Source organism: Lipotes vexillifer, unplaced genomic scaffold (assembly GCF_000442215.2).
Source record: "Lipotes vexillifer unplaced genomic scaffold, Lipotes_vexillifer_v1.1 scaffold783, whole genome shotgun sequence".
Lineage (NCBI taxonomy): Eukaryota > Metazoa > Chordata > Mammalia > Artiodactyla > Lipotidae > Lipotes > Lipotes vexillifer.
Window position 1 is genome coordinate 537988 of NW_006793239.1, and position 19703 is coordinate 557690.

The following is a 19703-nucleotide window of genomic DNA, read 5'->3' on the forward strand; positions in this document are numbered from 1 at the left end:
ATACAGCAGGTTCTTATTAGTCATCAGTTTTATACATATCAGTGTATACATGTCAATCCCAATCGCCCAATTCAGCTCACCACCACCACCACCCCACCGCGGCTTCCCCCCTTGGTGTCCATACGTTAGTTCTCTACATCTGTGTCTCAATTTCTGCCCTGCAAACTGGTTCATCTACCATTTTTCTAGGTTCCACATATATGCATTAATATGTGATATTTGTTTTTCTCTTTCTGACTTATTTCACTCTGTATGACAGTCTCTAGATCCATCCACGTCTCAACAAATGACCCAGTGTCATTCCTTTTTATGGCTGAGTAATATTCCATTGTATATATGTACCACAACTTCTTTATCCATTCTTCTGTCGATGGGCATTTAGGTTGCTTCCATGACCTGGCAATTGTAAATAGTGCTGCAGTGAACATGTTTCTTTTTGAATTGTGGTTTTCTCTGGGTATATGCCCAGTAGTGGGATTGCTGGATCATATGGTAATTCTGTTTTTAGTTTTTTAAGGAACCTCCATACTGTTCTCCATAGTGGCTGTATCAGTTTACATTCCCACCAACAGTGCAAGAGGGTTCCCTTTTCTCCATACCCTCTCCAGCATTTGTTGTTTGTAGATTTTCTGATGATGCCTGTTCTAACTGGTGTGAGGTGATACCTCATGTAGTTTTTTTTGTTTTTTGGGTTTTTTTGCGGTATGCGGGCCTCTCACTGCTGTGGCCTCTGCGCAGGCTCAGTGGCCATGGCTCACGGGCCCAGCCGCTCTGCGGCATGTGGAATCTTCCTGGACCGGGGCACGAACCCGTGTCCCCTGCATTTGCAGGCGGACTCAACCACTGCGCCACCAGGGAAGCCCCCTCATGTAGTTTTGATTTGCATTTCTCTAATAATTAGTGATGTTGAGCATCTTTTCATGTGCTTCTTGGCCATCTATATGTCTTCTTTAGAGAAATGTCTATTAGGTCTTCTGCCCATTTTTGGATTGGGTTGTTTGTTTTTTTAATATTGAGCTGCATGAGCTGTTTGTATATTTTGGAGACTAATCCTTTGTCTGTTGATTCGTTTGCAAATGTTTTCTCCCATTCTGAGGGTTGTCTTTTCGTCTTGTTTATGGTTTCCTTTGCTGTGCAAGAGCTTTTAAGTTTCATTAGGTCCCATTTGTTTATCTTTGTTTTTATTTCCATTACTCTAGGAGGTGGATCAAAAAAAGTCTTGCTGTGATTTATGTCAAAGAGTGTTCTGCCTATGTTTTCCTCTAAGAGTTTTATAGTGTCCAGTCTTACATTTAGGTCTCTAATACATTTTGAGTTTATTTTTGTGTATGGTGTTAGGGAGTGTTCTAATTTCATTCTTTTACATGTAGCTGTCCAGTTTTCCCAACACCACTTATTGAAGAGACTGTCTTTTCTCCATTGTATATCCTTGCCTCCTTTGTCATAGATTAGCTGACCATAGGTGTGTGGGTTTATCTCTGGGCTTTCTATCCTGTTCCATTGATATATATTTCTGTTTTTTGTCAGGACCATATTGTCTTGATTGCTGTAGCTTTGTAGTATAGTCTGAAGTCAGGGAGTCTGATTCCTCCAGCTCCGTTTTTTCCCCTCAAGATTGCCTTTGCTATTCAGGGTCTTTTGTGTCTCCATTCAAATTTAAGATTTTTTGTTCTAGTGCTGTAAAAAATGCCGTTGGTGGCTTCCCTGGTGGCGCAGTGGTTGAGAGTCCGCCTGCCGATGCAGGGGACACGGGTTTGTGCTCCAGTCCAGGAAAATCCCACATGCCGCAGAGCAGTTGGGCCCGTGAGCCATGGCCACTGAGCCTGCGTGTCTGGAGCCTGTGCTCCGCGACAGGAGAGGCCACAGCAGTGAGAGGCCCATGCACCGCAAAAAAAAAAAAAAAAAAAAAAAAAAAAGCCATTGGTAATTTGATAGGGATTGCATTGAATCTGTAGATTCCTTTGGGTAGTATCGTCATTTTCACAATGTTGATTCTTCCAGTCCAAAAACATAGTATATCTCTCCATCTGTTTGTGTTATCTTTGATTTCTTTCATTAGTGTTTTACAGTTTTCTGAGTACAGGTCTTTCACCTCCTTAGGTAGGTTTATTCCTAGGTATTTTATTCTTTTTGTTGCAGTGGTGAATGGGAGTGTTTCCTTAATTTCTCTTTCAGATTTTTCATCATTAGTGTATAAGACTGCAAGAGATTTCTGTGCATTAATTTTATATCCTGCAGCTTTACTAAATTCATTCATTAGCTCTAGCAGTTTGCTGGTGACATCTTCAGGATTCTCTATGTATAGTATCATGTCATCTACAAAAAGTGACAGTTGTGGGCTTCCCTGGTGGCGCAGTGGTTGAGAGTCCGCCTGCCGATGCAGGGGACACGGGTTCGTGCCCCGGTCCGGGAAGATCCCACATGCTGCAGAGCGGCTGGGCCCGTGAGCCGTGGCCACTGAGCCTGCGCGTCCGGAGCCTGTGCTCCGCAACGGGAGAGGCCACAACAGTGAGAGGCTCGCGTACCGCAAAAAAAAAAAAAAAAAAAAAAAGTGAGAGTTGTACTTCTTCTTTTGCAATTTGTATTCCTTTTATTTCTTTTTCTTCTCTGATTGCCGTGGCTAGGACTTCCAAAACTGTAGAATAATAGTGGTGAGAGTGGACATCCTTGTCTTGTTCCCGATCTTAGAGAAAATGCTTTCAGTTTTTCACCATTGAGAATGATGTTTGCTGTGGGTTTGTCATATATGGGCTTTATTATGTTGAGGTAGGTTCCCTCTATGCCCACTTTCTGGAGAGTTTTTATCATAAATGGGTGTTGAATTTTGTCAAAAGCTTTTTCTGCATCTATTGAGATACATGGTTTTTATTATTCAGTTTGTTAATATGGTGTATCACATTGATTGATTTGTGTACATTGAAGAATCCTTGCATCCCTGGGATAAATCCCACTTGATGTATGATCCTTTTAATGTGTTGTTGGATTCTGCTTGCTAGTATTTTGTTGAGGATTTTTGCATCTATATTAATCAGTGATGTTGGTCTGTAATTTTCTTTTTTTGTAGTGTCTTTGTCTGGTTTTGATATCAGGGTGATGGTGGCCTCATAGAATGAGTTTGGGAGTGTTCCTTCCTCTGCAATTTTTTGGAAGAGTTTGAGAAGGATGGGTGTTAGCTCTTTTCTAAATGTTTGATAGAATTCACCTGTGAAGCCATCTGGTCTTGGACTTCTGTTTGTTGGAAGATTTTTAATCACATTTTCAATTTCATTATTTGTGATTGGTCTGTTCATATTTTCTATTTCTTCCTAGTTCAGTGTTGGAAGGTTTTACCTTTCTAAGAATTTGTCCATTTCTTCCAGGTTGTCCATTTTAATGGCATAGAGTTGCTTGTAGTAGTCTATTAGGATGCTTTGTGTTTCTGTGGTGTCTGTTGTAACTTCTCCTTTTTCATTTCTAATTTTAATGATTTGAGTCCTCTCCCTCTTTTTCTTGATGAGTCTGGTTAATGGTTTATCAGTTTTGTTTATCTTCTCAAAGAACCAGCTTTTAGTTTTATTGATCTTTGCTATTGTTTTCTTTGTTTCTATTTCATTTATTTCTGCTCTGATCTTTATGATTTCTTTCCTTCTACTAACTTTGGATTTTGTTTGTTCTTCTTTCTCTAGTTCTTTTAGGTGTAAGGTTAGATGGTTTATTTGAGATTTTTCTTGTTTCTTGAGGTAGGCTTGTATAGCTATAAACTTCCCTTTTAGAACTGCTTTTGCTGCATCCCATAGGTTTTGGATTGTCATGTTTTCATTGTCATTTGTCTCTAGGTATTTTTTGATTTCCTCTTTGATTTCTTCATTGATCTCTTGGTTATTTAGTAACGTAGTGTTTAATCTCCATGTGTTTCTGTTTTTTACATTTTTTCCCCTGTAATTTATTTCTAAACTCATAGCCTTGTGGTCAGAAAAGATGCTTGATATGATTTCAATTTTCTTAAATTTACTGAAGCTTGATATCTGACCCAAGATGTGATCTATCCTGGAGAATGTTCCATGCACACTTGAGAAGAAAGTGTAATCTGCTGTTTTTGGATGGAATGTTCTATAAATATCGATTAAATCTATCTGGTTTATTGTGTCATTTAAAGCTTCTGTTTCCTTATTTATTTTCATTTTGGATGATCTGTCCATTGGTGTAAGTGAGGTGTTAAAGTCCTCCACTATTATTGTGTTACTGTCAGTTTCCTCTTTCACAGCTGTTAGCAGTTGCCTTATGTATTGAGGTGCTCCTATGTTGGGTGCATATATATTTATAATTGTTTTATCTTCTTTTTGGATTGATCCCTTTATCATTATGTAGTGTCCTTACTTGTCTCTTGTAACATTCTTTATTTTAAAGTCTATTTTATCTGATATGAGTATTGCTACTCCAGCTTTCTTTTGATTTCCATTTGCATGGAATATCTTTTTCTATCCCCTCACTTTCAGTCTGTATGTGTCCCTAGGTCTGAAGTGGGTCTCTTGAAGACAGCATATATATGGGTCTTGTTTTTGTATCCGTTCTGCAAGCCTGTGTCTTTTGCTTGGAGCATTTAATCCATTCACATTTAAAGTAATTATCAATATGTATGTTCCTATGACCATTTTCATAAATGTTTTGGGTTTGTTTTTGTAGATCCTTTTCTTCTCTTGTGTTTCCCAGTTAGAGAAGTTCCTTTAGCATTTGTTGTAGAGCTCATTTGGTGGTGCTGAATTCTCTTAGCTTTTGCTTGTCTGTAAAGCTTTTGATTTCTCCATCAAATCTGAATGAGATCCTTGCCAGGTAGAGTAATCTTGGTTGTAGGTTCTTCCCTTTCATCACTTTAAGTATATCATGCCACTCCCTTCTGGCTTGTAGAGTTTCTGCTGAGAAATCAGCTGTTAACCTTATGGGAGTTCCCTTGTATGTTATTTGTCATTTTTCCCTTGCTGCTTTCAAAAATTTGTCTTTAGTTTTTGCCAACTTGATTACTATGTGTCTCGGTGTGTTTCTGCTTGGGTTTATCCTGTATGGTACTCTCTGCACTTCCTGGACTTGGGTGGCTATTTCCTTTCCCATGTTAGGGAAGTTTTCGACTATAATCTCTGCAAATATTCTCTCTGGTCCTTTCCCTTCTCTCCTCCTTCTGGGACCTCTATAATGCGAATGTTGTTGCGTTTAATGTTGTCCCAGAGGTCTCTTAGGCTGTCTTCATTTCTTTTCATTCTTTTTTCTTTATTCTGTTCTGCAGCAGTGGATTCCACCATTCTGTCTTCCAGGCCACTTATCCGTTCTTCTGCCTCAGTTATTCTGCTATTGATTCCTTCTAGTGTTTTTTATTTTCAGTTATTGTATTGTTCATCGCTGTTTGTTTGTTCTTTAATTCTTCTAGGTCTTTGTTAAACATTTCTTGCATCTTCTCCATCTTTGCCTCCATTCTTTTTCCGAGGTCCTGGATCATCTTCACTATCATATTCTGAATTCTTTTTCTGGAAGATTGCCTATCTGCGCTTCATTTAGTTGTTTTCCTTGGGTTTTATCTTGTTCCTTCATCTGGTACATAGCCCTCTGCCTTTTCATCTTGTCTGTCTTTCTGTGAATGTGGTTTTTGTTCCACAGGCTGCAGGATTGTAGTTCTTCTTGCTTCTATTGTCTGCCCTCTGGTGGATGAGGCTATCTAAGAGGCTTGTGCAGGTTTCCTGATGGGAGGGACTGGTGGTGGGTAGAGGTGACTGTTGCTCTGGTGGGCAGAGCTCAGTAAACCTTTAAGCCGCTTGACTGCTGATGGGTGGGGCTGGGTTCCCTCCCTGTTGGTTGTTTGGCCTGAGGCACCCCAACACTGGAGCCTACCTTGGCTCTTTGGTGGGGCTAATGGCAGACTCTGAGAGGGCTCAGGCCAAGGAGTACTTCCCAGAACTTCTGCTACCAATGTCCTTATCCCCACTGTGAGCCACAGCTACACCCCACCTCTGCAGGAGACCCTCCAACACTAGCATGCAGGTCTGGTTCAGTCTCCCCTCGGGTCACTGCTCCTTCCCCTGGGTCCCAGTGCACACACTACTTTGTGTATGCCCTCTAAGAGTGGAGTCTCTGTTTCCCCCAGTCTTGTTGAAGTCCTGCAATCAAATCCCACTAGGCTTCAAAGTCTGATTCTCTAGGAATTCCTCCTCCCGTTGCCGGACCTCTAGTTTGGGAAGCCTGACGTGGGGCTCAGAACCTTTACTCCAGTGGGTGGACTTCCATGGTATAAGTGTCCTCCAGTCTGTGAGTAACCCACCCAGCAGTTATGGGATTAGATTTTGCTGTGATTGTGCCCCTCCTACCATCTCATTGTGGCTTCTCCTTTGTCTTTGGATGTGGGGTATCTTTTTTGGTGAGTTCCAGTGTCTTCCTGTCGATGATTGTCCAGCAGCTAGTTGTGATTCTGGTGTTCTCACAAGAGGGAGTGAGAGCACGTCCTTCTACTCCGCCATCTTGGTTCAGGCTCCAACACATTACATTTTAAAATGTGCTTATTTTCACATTAAATTGAATGTTCATCTACCACTTCAGTTTCATTTGCTAGTTTTTTGTATCTTCTATTTATTTTTATTTTTTTTTTTGCGGTACGCGGGCCTCTCACTGCTTTGGCCCCTCCCATTGCGGAGCACAGGCTCTGGACCCGCAGGCCCAGCGGCCATGGCTCACGGGCCAGCCTCTCTGCAGCATGTGGGACCGGGTCACAAACCCGTGTCCCCTGCATCGGCAGGTGGACTCTCAACCACTGCACCACCAGGGAAGCCCGTATCTTCTAATTTAAGTAATTTTCTTTTTTTTTTTTGCGGTATGCGGGCCTCTCGCTGTTGTGGCCTCTCCCGTTGCGGAGCACAGGCTCCGGACGCGCAGGCTCAGCGGCCATGGCTCATGGGCCCAGCCCCTCCGCGGCATGTGGGATCTTCCCGGACCGGGGCACGAACCTGTATCCCCTGCATCGGCAGGCGGACTCTCAACCACTGCACCACCAGGGAAGCCCGTATTTTCTAATTTAAGTAATTTTCTAGCTTGCTTTTTTTCCATCAGCTTGCTTTTTTTTTTCTTTTTTTGTCCACACCATGCAGCTTGTGGGGTCCTAGTTCCCCTACCAGTGATTGAACTGGTGCCCCCTGCAGTGGAAGAGCAGAGTTCTAACCACTGGATAGCCAGGGAATTTCCCATCCAGCAGCTTGCCTTTTAACTAAAATTCCATCTGAATAATTTTTGTGTATCTTTCAACTAAAAAAGTTTTTATTATAAAATGGACATGTTCCTTACAGAAATTTCAGAAAATAAAGGGGGACAAAAGATATCTCACACACCTAAAGGCACTCATTGTTAGCACCTAGGTGTATTTTTCTTCTAGACCCTTTTCTATCTATATCTTTTAAACAGTATATAAGTGTTTAAATACCATAATCTTGTGACTAAAAGTCTTCCTTTAACCACTCTGAATACATAGGTAGGAATGAACCCCACTTTCTTGCCTCCCGTTCTGTCATCAGCCTGCTCACCAGCTCATTTACCTTCTCCAGCACACCTGCCAAACTTTGCTGGCAGTGCAAGTTTGTCGTATGTCACAGCCATGTATATATCATAGAACTTTATTTCCAAAATGTGAAACATTGAGCATTAAATTTGCAAGTGTAGATATATGTATATAATCTTAATTTCCTACTCCTACCCCTCACTCACCCCCAAAAAAACTTTTTACCAAGAGACATTAAGAGAAAAACTGGGAATTATCAACACTTTCAAAGTATATATGACTCAGAAATTAGGCTTTTATTCTCATTTCTGGTTATCCACTACAGAAAACTGAATTTTGTATCCCTTTCCTCTTTTGACTTATCTCCTGGTTAAGAAAACTATCCAGTTATCAATTTAATGCCTACCATTCATATGGTACTGTTAAAAAAAATTATAACTGATATCATCCAACTTGGAACAGCCAACATTTTTCATAAGACTGGCCTCTAGTAAGTTTTTGAAGTTTTTCAGAAATCAAATTCACTCTTGTGAAGATATATTATTGAAGATATATTATTGAGGTAGCTAAAAGGATGCACATAACAAAACATTTACCTACAAGGATGTCTATTGTGGCATTGTTTGTAATTGTGAAAAATTAGAAGAAACATCAAATATCCAACATTAGAGAACTAGTTAAATAATATATTAAATATCTGTAGAATGGAATACTATTCAACCATTCAAAAATATTAATTGATAATGAAGTTTTCATAGCTTATTGTCAAGTAAAGGAAAGGTAATTTATGAATAGGATGTACCAAGGGGTCCCATTTTTAAAAAAATAAGGTGTGTGCATCATAGACAAATACCAAGATGTTAACCATGGTTATCTCAAAGTTATTAGCATTTTTTAAATGTATCCCTAGGCTAAAGGAAATTCTAAAGAAATGGTTGCTAGAATAATTTGAGCAAAGGCAACATTCAATAGAAAAACATCAACATTAAAAAAAAGAATATGACTTTCCAAGGTGGCTCCATAGATGGAGACACCATTTATTTTAGGGCACAAATTCTGATAAATTGAGTAAAAGTTTAGTTTTATTACCTTAGCTTCACAGTTCTCAGCATTAGCCCAGGAGCCTTTTTAGCCAATACCCACCCCTCATGAATTTTTTTTTTTTTAAACATCTTTATTGGAGTATAATTGCTTTACAATGGTGTGTCAGTTTCTGCTTCATAACAAAGTGAATCAGTTATACATATACATATGTTTCAATATCTCCTCCCTCTTATGTCCCCCTCCCTCCCACCCTCCCTATCCCACCCCTCTAGGTGGTCACAAAGCACCGAGCTGATCTCCCTGTGCTATGCGGCTGCTTCCCACTAGCTATTTTACTATTTTACGTTTGGTAGTGTATATATGTTCATGCCACTCTCTCACTTTGTCACAGCTTACCCTTCCCCCTCCCCATATCTTCAGGTCCATTCTCTAGTAGGTCTGTGTCTTTATTCCCATCTTACCCCTAGGTTCTTCATGACCTTTTTTTTCCCTTAGATTCCATATATATGTGTTAGCATATGGTATTTGTTTTTCTGACTTCTTACTTACTTAATGCCATGGATATACTGTATATCTGTTTATGTACTTTATGTGTATTTATAGTTTATATATGAAGGAATAAGGTTTTTTTCTTACCCCAAAGAACTAATTTTCACTCCCTTGGGAGCAATAGTGTGCCTGTTTAGAATGCATGTTTTAGCCCTACTTTTGAATATTAGGTCTAAAGTGATAGTATAAACCAGTGATTGTCAAATCTCACTGGGTGGTTGATTAGATGGGTGGGTGGTTTGATTTAAATAAAGATTCCAAGATTTCACATTGAATGTACTATATCTGTCTATACAGTGGGCCCAGGAATAGGATGGGGTGGGGAGACATTGACAGTGTTTTTGTTTTTTAAGCTCCCCATATAATTCTGTAATCATCCAGGTTGGAAGCCCTGGTATAGACAGTAACCTCAGAGCAAAAAAACCTTCAAAGATGCGCAATAGGGGTATAGTGATATAACTCTATTAGCCCTACTATAGAATGTTAATAACAGTGCTTTATTACTACCTGTATAAAGACAAAAGAAACCTGATGTACTACTTAAGTCACATTATAATAAAAATCGTACTTAGTCCCATATCTTCAAGTTCAAGCCAGTGTGCGCTCTAATTTTTAATTCTGTTTTTTTTTCCATTAACAGTTTCATTGAGATGTAATTCACATACTATACAGTTCACCCATTTAAAATGCACAATTCAGTGGTTTTTATTATATTCACTAAGTTATATAACCATCACCACATTAAGTTCTAGTCCTTTTTAAGCAATGGTTTTTAAAAGCTCAGTTTAATTCAGTACTAAGTAGTCCCTTATAGTTCATTATAGCAATTTTTAAGCCTGAGTATTTATCTTCTGCTGAACTGCGGTTTCACGTTTTTATAGCTTTTTATATTTATACCAATATAACCTAATAAATGTTTTTACTTCCTCAGTTACATGACTATGTACAGAATCATTTTACAAGTGCAAGAATGGCTTTGATTGGACTTGGTAAGTTGGGAATTGCCTGCATGTCAGTTTGCTTCTTTTAAGAGTAGTTTTTTAAGTCACAGACATAGAAAACAGACTTTTGTTTGCCAACGGGGAGGGCGACGGGAGGGTTGGATTGGGAGTTTGGGAATAGCAGATATAAACTGTTATATATAGAATGGATAAACAACAAGAGCCCATTGTATAGTACAGGAAACTATATTCAATATCCTGTAAAAAACCATAATGGAAAAGAATATTTATAACAATCACTTTGCTGTATACCAGAAACTAACACAACGTTGTAAATCTTCAGTTAAAAAAAAGAAGTATGACTTGGCAGATAGTGAAACATGTGACTGACTTATTCAATGAGGAGGTAGAATTATCCTTGAAACTCTGAGAAATCAGGTACTATCATATGTAACTGACTATGTGTATATACATCTTTTATAGTTATATATAGAGTGATATTTAGATAATTTACAGTTCCATGGTTCTTGGCTCCCAGAGAAAGTGGTAGATAGTCAGAAAATTCACTGAGGCTGCTGACTTTTCCTTTGTAATTTGGTGTGGTAGGGGATGGGACACCTTTCCAGTGCATTGTAATTCTGTCACTATATAGGTAACCAACCTCAATTTATAATATACTCACTTGGGTATTTTCTTAAATTCTGATTATACAATTCTCCATTATGTTGTTCTGCCTCATTCTAGAAAGTGGTTAATTGAAAAAGAGAAACTCTAAGATGTGCTACTATTAAATGTTGCACTTATAGTTATGAATAAAAGTATTTTTTCACTGTCTCAATGTGAGTCATTAAAAAAAAAAAGAGTAGTCCTTTAAACGATAATTATGTGAACACAAAATTTCAGAACTCATCCTCTGTTTATGTCAGAAAGTCAGTATGTGATAGGATTTTAATAGCTAGTCTTTCATGGAAACAACCTAAATGTCCATTAACAGATGAATGGATAAAGAAGGTGTGGTACATATATACAATAGAATATTACGCAGCCATTAAAAAGAATGAAATAATGCCATTTGCAGCAACATGGATGGACATAGAGATTATCATACTAAGCGAAGTAAGTCAGAAAGAGAAAGACAAATACCATATATCACTTATACATAGAATCTAAAATACGACACAGATGAACTTATCTATGAAATAGAAACAGACTCACGCAGAGAACAGACTTGTGGTTGCCAAGGGGGAAGGGGCTGGGGGAGGGAAGGATTGGGAGTTTGGGATTAGTAGGTGCAAACTATTCTATGTAGAATGGGTAAACAACAGGGTCCCACTGTATAGCACAGAGAACTATATTCAATATCCTGTGATAAACCATAATGGAAAAGAATATGAAAAAGAATATATATATGTATAACTGAGTCACTTTATAGTGGAAATTAACAGAACATTGTAAATCAGTTATACATCAATAAAATTTTTTTAAAAATACAACTTCCCCAACACAGTTTTATAGCATATAAATAAATCCTCCACAACTCTAAAAAAAAAAATAGTCTCTTTTATTTTTAAGCAGAATCCAGCATTTAACTTTTTAAAGCACTGGCTTTCAAATTCATTACAGTATTTGCAAAACCTATGACAAAGTGCAGATTTCTCTAAGCAAAGAGCTTTTACAAAGAGCTTTTGTTTTTGTTTTGCTTTGTTTTAAGTACAATTTAGCAGAAAAATAGACACAGGGCATGAACCAATTCGTGAGGAAAGTGTGTGTGTGTGTGTGTGTGTGTGTGTGTGTGTGTGTGTGTCCAATTATTGTAAAAGATGTAATAACTAAAACATTTTTAATTTGTGAAATTGACAAAAATTAAAAGATTGACACTGCCCAGTATTAACCATGGTATGGAGAAATAGGCACTCTCAAAAATTATTGGTGGGAGTGTAAAATGGTACTTTTTTTTTTTTGCGGTACGCGGGCCTCTCACTGTTGTGGCCTCTCCCGTTGTGGAGCACAGCCTCCGGATGCGCAGGCCCAGCAGCCATGGCTTACGGGCCCAGCCGCTCCGCGGCATGTGGGATCCTCCCGGACCAGGGCACGAACCCGTGTCCCCTGCATTGGCAGGCGGACTCCCAACCACTGTGCCACCAGGGAAGCCCAAAAATGGTACATTTTTGGAGGTCTTTTTTTTTTTTTTTGCCTGCATTGGGGCTCTGTTTCTGCACGCAGGCTTTCTCTAGTTGTGGCGAGTGGGGGCTACTCTTCGTTGTGGTACGCGGGCTTCTCATTGCGGTATCTTCTCTTGTTGCGGAGCACAGGCTCTAGGTATGCGGGCTTCAGTAGTTGAAGCACGTGGCCTCAGCAGTTGTGGCTCACGGGCTCTAGAGCGCAGGCTCTGTTGTGGAGCACGGGATTAGTAGTTGTTGCCCTGTGTCATGTGGGATCTTCCTGGACCAGGGATTGAACCCATGTCCCCTGCATCAGCAGGTGGATTCTTTTTTTTTTTTTTTTTTTGTGGTACACGGGCCTCTCACTGTTGTGGCCTCTCCCGTTGCGGAGCACAGGCTCTGGACACGCAGGCTCAACGGCCATGGCTTACGGGCCCAGCCACTCCGCGGCATGTGGGATCTTCCCGGACCGGGGGGGACACGAACCCACATCCCCTGCATCGGCAGGCGGACTCTCAACCACTGCGCCACCAGGGAAGCCCAGCAGGTGGATTCTTAACCACTGTGCTACCAGGGAAGTCCCTGGAGGTCTATTGTAATATATTAAAATTGTAATTGTTTATACTCTTAGGCCCAGCATTTACTTTTAAGAATTTACCCTGCCGAAACATTTGGTCAAGTTTACAAAATAGTTGCATGAGAATATTATTTGCAATATTGGGTTTTTGTTCATTTGTTTTATAAATAACAGCTTAATTATTATTCACATGCCATAAAATTCACCCTTTTAAAGTGTACAGTTTGTGGTTTTTAGTATACTCACAGAGTTGTGCAACTATTGCCACTATCTAATTTCAGAACATTTTCACCATCCCCAAAAGAAACCCCATACTCATTAGCAGTCACTTCTCCTTCCACCTCCTCCTTGCCTCTGGCAACCATTAATCTCCTTTCTGTCTGTATAGAGCTGACTATTCTGGACATTTCATATAAAGGGAATTATACAATAATAGCCTTTGTAACTGACTTCTTTCACTTAGTCACTTAGCGTAATGTTTTCAAAGTCCATCCGTATTGTAACATGTACCAATCTTCCATTCCCTTTTCTGGCTGAAAAATGTATTTCATTACCACATTTTGTTATTCATTCATTAGCTGGACATCTGGGTTGTTCCTGAATGTTTTGGCTTTTATGAATATGAGCATTCATATATAAGTTTTTTAACAAAACATCTTTTTCATTGTTTTGGGTGTATACCTAGGAGTAGAATTGCCAGGATAGGTTATCTGTTTATCCATTTGAAGAACTGCCAGACTGTTTTCCAAAGCAGTTGAACCATTTTACATTCCATCAACAGTGCACAGGGTTCCAATTTCTCCAGATCCTTATCAACACTTATCATCTATCTTTGATTATGGCCATCCTAATGGGTGTGAAGTAGTGTCTCATTGTGGTTTTGATATGCATTTCCATAGTGATTGATAACATGGAACATGTTTTTTTGTGCTTTTTGGCTGTCTCTATATCTTATTTGGAGAAATGCTTATTCAAGTCCCTTGCCCATTTTTTAATTGGGTTGTTTGTTTTTTTTTAATTGTTATAAGAGTTCTTTATATATTCTGGATACTGATCCTTACCAGATTTTTTCCCATTTTGTGGATTATCTTTTCACTCTTTTCAAAATGTCTTTTGATGCACATTGCCGTATTTTAATAGCCAACGATTAGAAGCATACTAATGTCCCTCAAGAAGAGATTGATTAAATAAATGATGGTATGTCCATATAATAAAATTCTTTATAACCATTAAATGTTTGGTGTAGTCCATTCACTTAGATGTAAATTACAAAAGACAAGTTAGAAACAATATCAATAGAATGACACCATTTTAAAAATAAAAAGGATAATATTTGCATAGAAAAAGTTCTAGGTGAATATATAGTAAAGCTGTAAATGCATGTCTGGAAGAGTGGCATTATGGGAGGCTGTTATTTTCTTTACTGTTTATTTCTCTAACATTTGAATTGTATAATGATGTATTTTTAAAATAGCGTTTTACAGTTGTGTTCTAGAAATTCTGGTTCTAGTTTGTTTTTGTTTCTTTTGAAATAGGTGTGAGTCATCCTGTTCTAAAGCAAGTTGCTGAACAGTTTCTCAACATGAGGGGTGGGCTTGGTTTATCTGGTGCAAAGACCAAGTACCGTGGAGGTAAGCGTTTTGTTCCATTAAGGTTAATTTACCAGGATGCTGCCTCTCCCCCCAGTAGCATATTGGAGTATAATAGGCCTGATTATTTACTACCAAATAGTATCAATGTGGAAAGAAAGAATTAGATTGCTTGAGTGTTATGTATTAAATATGTTTGTGTATGTGTTGGGGGAAGGGCAGGATAGCAAGGAGAGCACCAGGCTAGGGAAAAGCTTAATCTTAATGGGTTAATACTGTGTTGTAGAGAATATTGAAGAATAAAACCAAAAGACACTTTCTTCGCTCTTGCCTTACCTGGCCCCAGGTGAAATTCGAGAACAGAATGGAGACAGTCTCGTCCATGCTGCTCTTGTAGCAGAAAGTGCTGCTGCAGGAAGTGCAGAAGCAAATGCGTTTAGTGTTCTCCAGCATGTCCTCGGCGCTGGACCACATGTTAAGAGGGGCAGCAATGCCACCAGCTCTCTATACCAAGCTGTTGCCAAGGGAATTCACCAGCCATTTGATGTGAGTCTGAACAGTTGATATCTCTCCTTTTGTTTTCACAGGCTCAGTGTTTACGATGTAGTCCTGATAACTTGCTCTTAATGTTAATCTGCTTTTAAAATTTAAGATGAGGGACTTCTCTGGTGGTCCAGTGGTTAAGACTCAGCACGCTTCCACTGCAGGCGGCACGGGTTCTATCCCTGGTCAGGGAACTAAGATCCCACATGCCACGCGGTGTGGCCAAAAAAAAAAAAAATTAAGATGAACACAAAGAAAATCTTTGTAAAATTGAAGAGACAGCCAGGCTTAATTTTAGTACCTTAGTGGGTCTATCAGAAACTTGCTGTTATTCTGATATAAAAAGAAGAATTGAATGCTTAAAAAGTCAGAAATTCACACTTCAGTTCCCTTTAGAATAAAGTTTTAGATATTAAACATTCCCCTAGATTCTAATTAGTCTTTTTTTCTGATTTCTTCTGTCGCCTTCTATTCTTGTGGCTACTTCCTGGATTTCCCTGCTCTTCATGTTTTCCAACCAAGTGTACAAGATATACAGCAAGAAATTACTTACAGACCTGCTCCTCCAGCTTGAGATTAAGTTAAAAGAGAAAAATGACATTTAACCATAACCAAAAGTTATGTTGCCTTAGAAGACACCTTTTTATGACAGTGAGGAAAGTGCTAAAGCTTTCAAAATAATGATACTCAAATCGAGAATGTAAAATGTCAACCGGCAAAATATTTAATGAGTGACGATAGTTTGCCCAGTGTAATGCCCCGTGTGACCTTCAATTATATCTTTAAAAAGTAACAAATGTACTAAATTGTAGGATTAAGTATCGTTCATAATTTCAGCAGTAGTACATGGCACAGGTAGGTTTATGCCTCTGAGTCTTTGGCCATTTGACCCTTAATGGTGAAAATTAAAATCAGTCATCTTCTCTTTTTATTCCTCTGTTTAATACTTTAGTGGTAGTGTCAGACTTTTTTTTTTTTTTAGCAGAGGAGCCTTTTTCATCAGTGCCATTCCCCAACTGCAATGCCCAACACAAAAGTTTTTGCTTTTAAAGAAGTTTAGAAGGCTTACTTGACAGTGAAACCCTTGGAATCTTCTGTACAGAACCTTAGAGTTCCCTGGAGCACAGTTTGAAAACCATTATCTTATTTTTTTTTTTAAGTTTATTTATTTTGGCTGCACCGGGTCTTAGTTGTGGCACATGGGATCTTCATTGCGGCATGTTTAGTTGTAGCATGCGGGATCTTTCAGTTGCAGCATGCGGGCTTCTTAGTTGCAGCATGTGGGCTTCTTAGTTGCGGCATGCACATGGGATCTAGTTCCCCGACCAGGGATCGAATCCAGGCTCTGTGGAGCTCAGAGTCTTACCCACTGGACCACCGGGGGAACTCCCAAAAACCATTATCTTAAATTAGTCCTAGTCCTTAATTAGATTTCCTCCAGATTTTCTTTCTCCTGGTTCGTGGTCTACTCTGTTTTCTTTTCTTCATGCTTTATTCTTCACCATTGAATGTTAATGATGCTTTGGGTAGTTGGAGTTTAATCTAATCCAGTGACATAATATAATAGAAATTCCTGGGAATTCCCTGGTGGTGCAGTGGTTAAGAATCCGCCTGCCAATGCAGGGGACATGGGTTCAAGCCCTGGTCCGGGAAGATCCCCCATGCCGCGGAGCAACTAGGCCCATGCACCACAACTACTGAGCCCGCACTCTAGAGCCTGCAAGCCACAACTACTGAGCCTGCACACCACAACTACTGAAGCCCGTGCACCTAGAGCCCATGCTCCACAACAAGAGAAGCCACCGCAATTAGAAGCCCAGGCACCGCAACGAAGAGCAGCCACCGCTCTCCACAGCTAGAGGAAACCCGCATGCAGCAATGAAGACCCATTGCAGCCATAAATAAATAAATAAATAAATAAAAATAAAAATAAATAAATAATAATAATAATAATAAATTTAAAAGATAAATCCACCACAAAAAAAAAATTAATATAAATTCCTACTTCAGAATTTGGCCAGAAATTTGGAGGATGACTAGTTAGTCTCAGAATTGTAATTAAACTTCAGGTGATTGAAATGCTTATCTTTGTATGCTTCATATCGGCCGAACCAATGGTTTTCAAACTTCATCTGGAACACTAGTTTAAATTTCGGAATCCCAGACTGCATCTTTAGTGATCTGAGTGAGTAGATCTGTTTTAGGAACCTGAAAGTCTACATTTTAAATAACAACTCAAGTAATCCTTATGTAAACGGTCCACATAAGCACTGAAAAGCACTTTACTAGGGTGTCATGTCCACCTTAAGGAACTTAACACTCTACTCAGACTACAGACAGAAATACCCGTTTTCCAGAGGCTAAACTTCTTGCTCCCTTGGACATCTGAATGATAGATACTAAGCAGAAATTTTTTTCCTAACCCTTTAACTTTAGTCTATAGGAGAAGTGAAAGCGAATTGGTGAAAAGGAAGTCACCACCAACAGCAGAGGGAAGAAAGCAGGTTTGTCTAATGCCAAAGCCCATGATTTATACCACTCAGCTGTACTGAATCTACAGTAGTAATGTTCACAAGTTAATGTTTGCATTAACTTTTAATCATCAAAAGGTTAGAAAATACCAAAGAAAGTGAGCCGTCGTTTTAGAAAGAGTTAAATGAGAAAAGCTAAAGCATTACAGTTGTGAAAGAGGTAACCTGTATATAGAACACTTCAGTCCTTAATAGAACCATTTAAGTGAAATATTAATCCATGTCTTTGCTTATACTGTGAAGGTACATGTTTTTGTCTAGACAGCCTTAGGGAAATTGTGCCCTGTTTTACCTGGTAGAATGACATACAGTAAAGTTTCATTATATTTTCAGGTTTCCGCTTTTAATGCCAGTTACTCAGATTCTGGACTCTTTGGGATTTACACTATCTCACAGGCTGCAGCTGCTGGAGATGTAAGTTGCAAACTCATCAATTCTCACAAGATTTTTCCCCCATTAACATATTTTTAGTAAGAACATGGAATGTTTGAATGCCATGATTTATCAGAGTTCTGTATAGTGTAATATCATTAAAGTGTTATCTGCTGTGGAGGAAAGTTAAAAATGAAAAACGCATATACTGATGCTTCCAGAAAAGAGGGAGGAAATGTTTCCTTGGTATTTTCGTTCTGTGTGTGGACATGTGGCATTGAGTTGTCTCTGGGATATCTAAATGAAGAACTCAGTTGAGGTCAAGGCCAAGATGTATGCTGCGAGTCCTCATAAAGAGTGTGTTGAAGTCAGGGTTACATGTGAAAGGTTGGAGGAGAAGAAAACTGAAGGTCGAGCTAAGGAAAATGGCCCAAAAAAACCAGAAAGAAAAAGAAGAGAAACTGGCACGTTTGGAGGCCAGGAAAGAGAGAATGGTTAACACTGTTTCGATATACTCTGGATTAACATCCCTTTAGTTACCACAGAGAGGTCTGGTAGTTTTAGCAAACTAGGATAATATTGGTGATACTATCAGTTTTTATCAGAGTATTGGAAGTGAACTAAAATTTATAATATTAAGGAATGAATGGGAAGAAAGAAATAGAAAGTTGGTGCAGGCAGGTGAAGCTTAGACTTGTAAGGAGGTGGGTGGTAGTTTTAGGAGAGTTTCCACTGAGAGATTAAGTAGGAAGAGACATTCACACTGAAAGGAAAGAAAATTGGAGTGAATATAGGAGATAAATTATAGATGGATCAAGTCTGAAAAAGCAAGAGCAAGCAGGATCCAAAGTACAATCGGACATTGTAGCCTTGGACACAAAGGCTGATGGGAGAAGAGGATGTCGGGAAGATGAGGAAGTACATCCCTGGTGAGGTAGGAGGCTAAGTCATGTTTTGAGAATAAGAGAAGGGAGGAGAGTTTAAAGACGTACTGAGGTTTGGGACAGATGAGTGGCTAGATGCACACAGAATGAGCATAGCAGCAGTACAGATGTCTCCTTGAGATAAGTGACCACAAATTCATAGTACAGTCAGACGTCCAGCCTAATGCAGAGATGGAGGAGGCAGGCAGTAGGGTTGATCCCAGGCTGGAATCCTGCAAAGTAGGCAGGTCAGAAGTATGAAAAGATGGCAGGAAGTTGGAGACACTGGCAAGAGTGATTGAAGAGATGATTCACAGATTTAGGCTAAAGAAGTGAAGCCAGGGGAACCTGATAGATTCAAAGTGGACAAATCAAGGACCTAAAGATGTTAATAAATTGTAAGATAAGGATAGCGTGATTAAAGACTTAGGCCAGAGATCTTGGAATTGAGGATTTCAGAGGTAGGTCAGATCTAGGTTATGTGCAGGTCTGGGGTATGGCTATGGAAATGGGTAGCTCACCTGGAGGGGAAATGAAGGTCCTAGAGTTTAGGTGATAGGAAGAACAGTAAGTAGCAGACCCAGAATGGTGCCAGGGTTGGGATGGAGAAAATCATGGGCCAGGTTTATTATTAATTTATTTATTCAACATATATTTACCAAGTACCCACCCACATCACTAGAACTTGATTCCTTCATGACTCTAGCACTCCAGGTATGGACAGGCTTTACAGATTGGCTGTGTATGGATTACTACTTTTTTCTTAGTGAATAGTAAGAGATAGCAGTATTAATTACATGATACTTTGAGAGTCTTGGGAAATTTTTGAGGTGCTTTTTCTTTGTAGGCAATTATAAATCCCTGAGTTTTCTTTTCCTAAACCCTACTGCCATCCTCTGCCCTCTGCCACTTAACGTTTGTTAAGAAACTTGGCCACTTGGATATTGTACAAACAGCTGCTTTAT

General features: G+C 39.3%; 1 protein-coding gene across 1 annotated transcript in view; it reads left to right on the top strand.

Annotated features, from left to right (window-relative positions):
* The window catches only part of UQCRC2 (ubiquinol-cytochrome c reductase core protein 2), a 35390-nt gene that overhangs the window by 11523 nt on the left and 4164 nt on the right, over positions 1–19703 (top strand). The window contains exons 8-11 of the mRNA XM_007466283.1: positions 10032–10089; positions 14316–14411; positions 14716–14915; positions 17777–17857. Of these exons, the coding sequence (XP_007466345.1) occupies positions 10032–10089; positions 14316–14411; positions 14716–14915; positions 17777–17857 (435 nt within the window). The remainder of the gene's footprint in view (positions 1–10031; positions 10090–14315; positions 14412–14715; positions 14916–17776; positions 17858–19703) is intronic.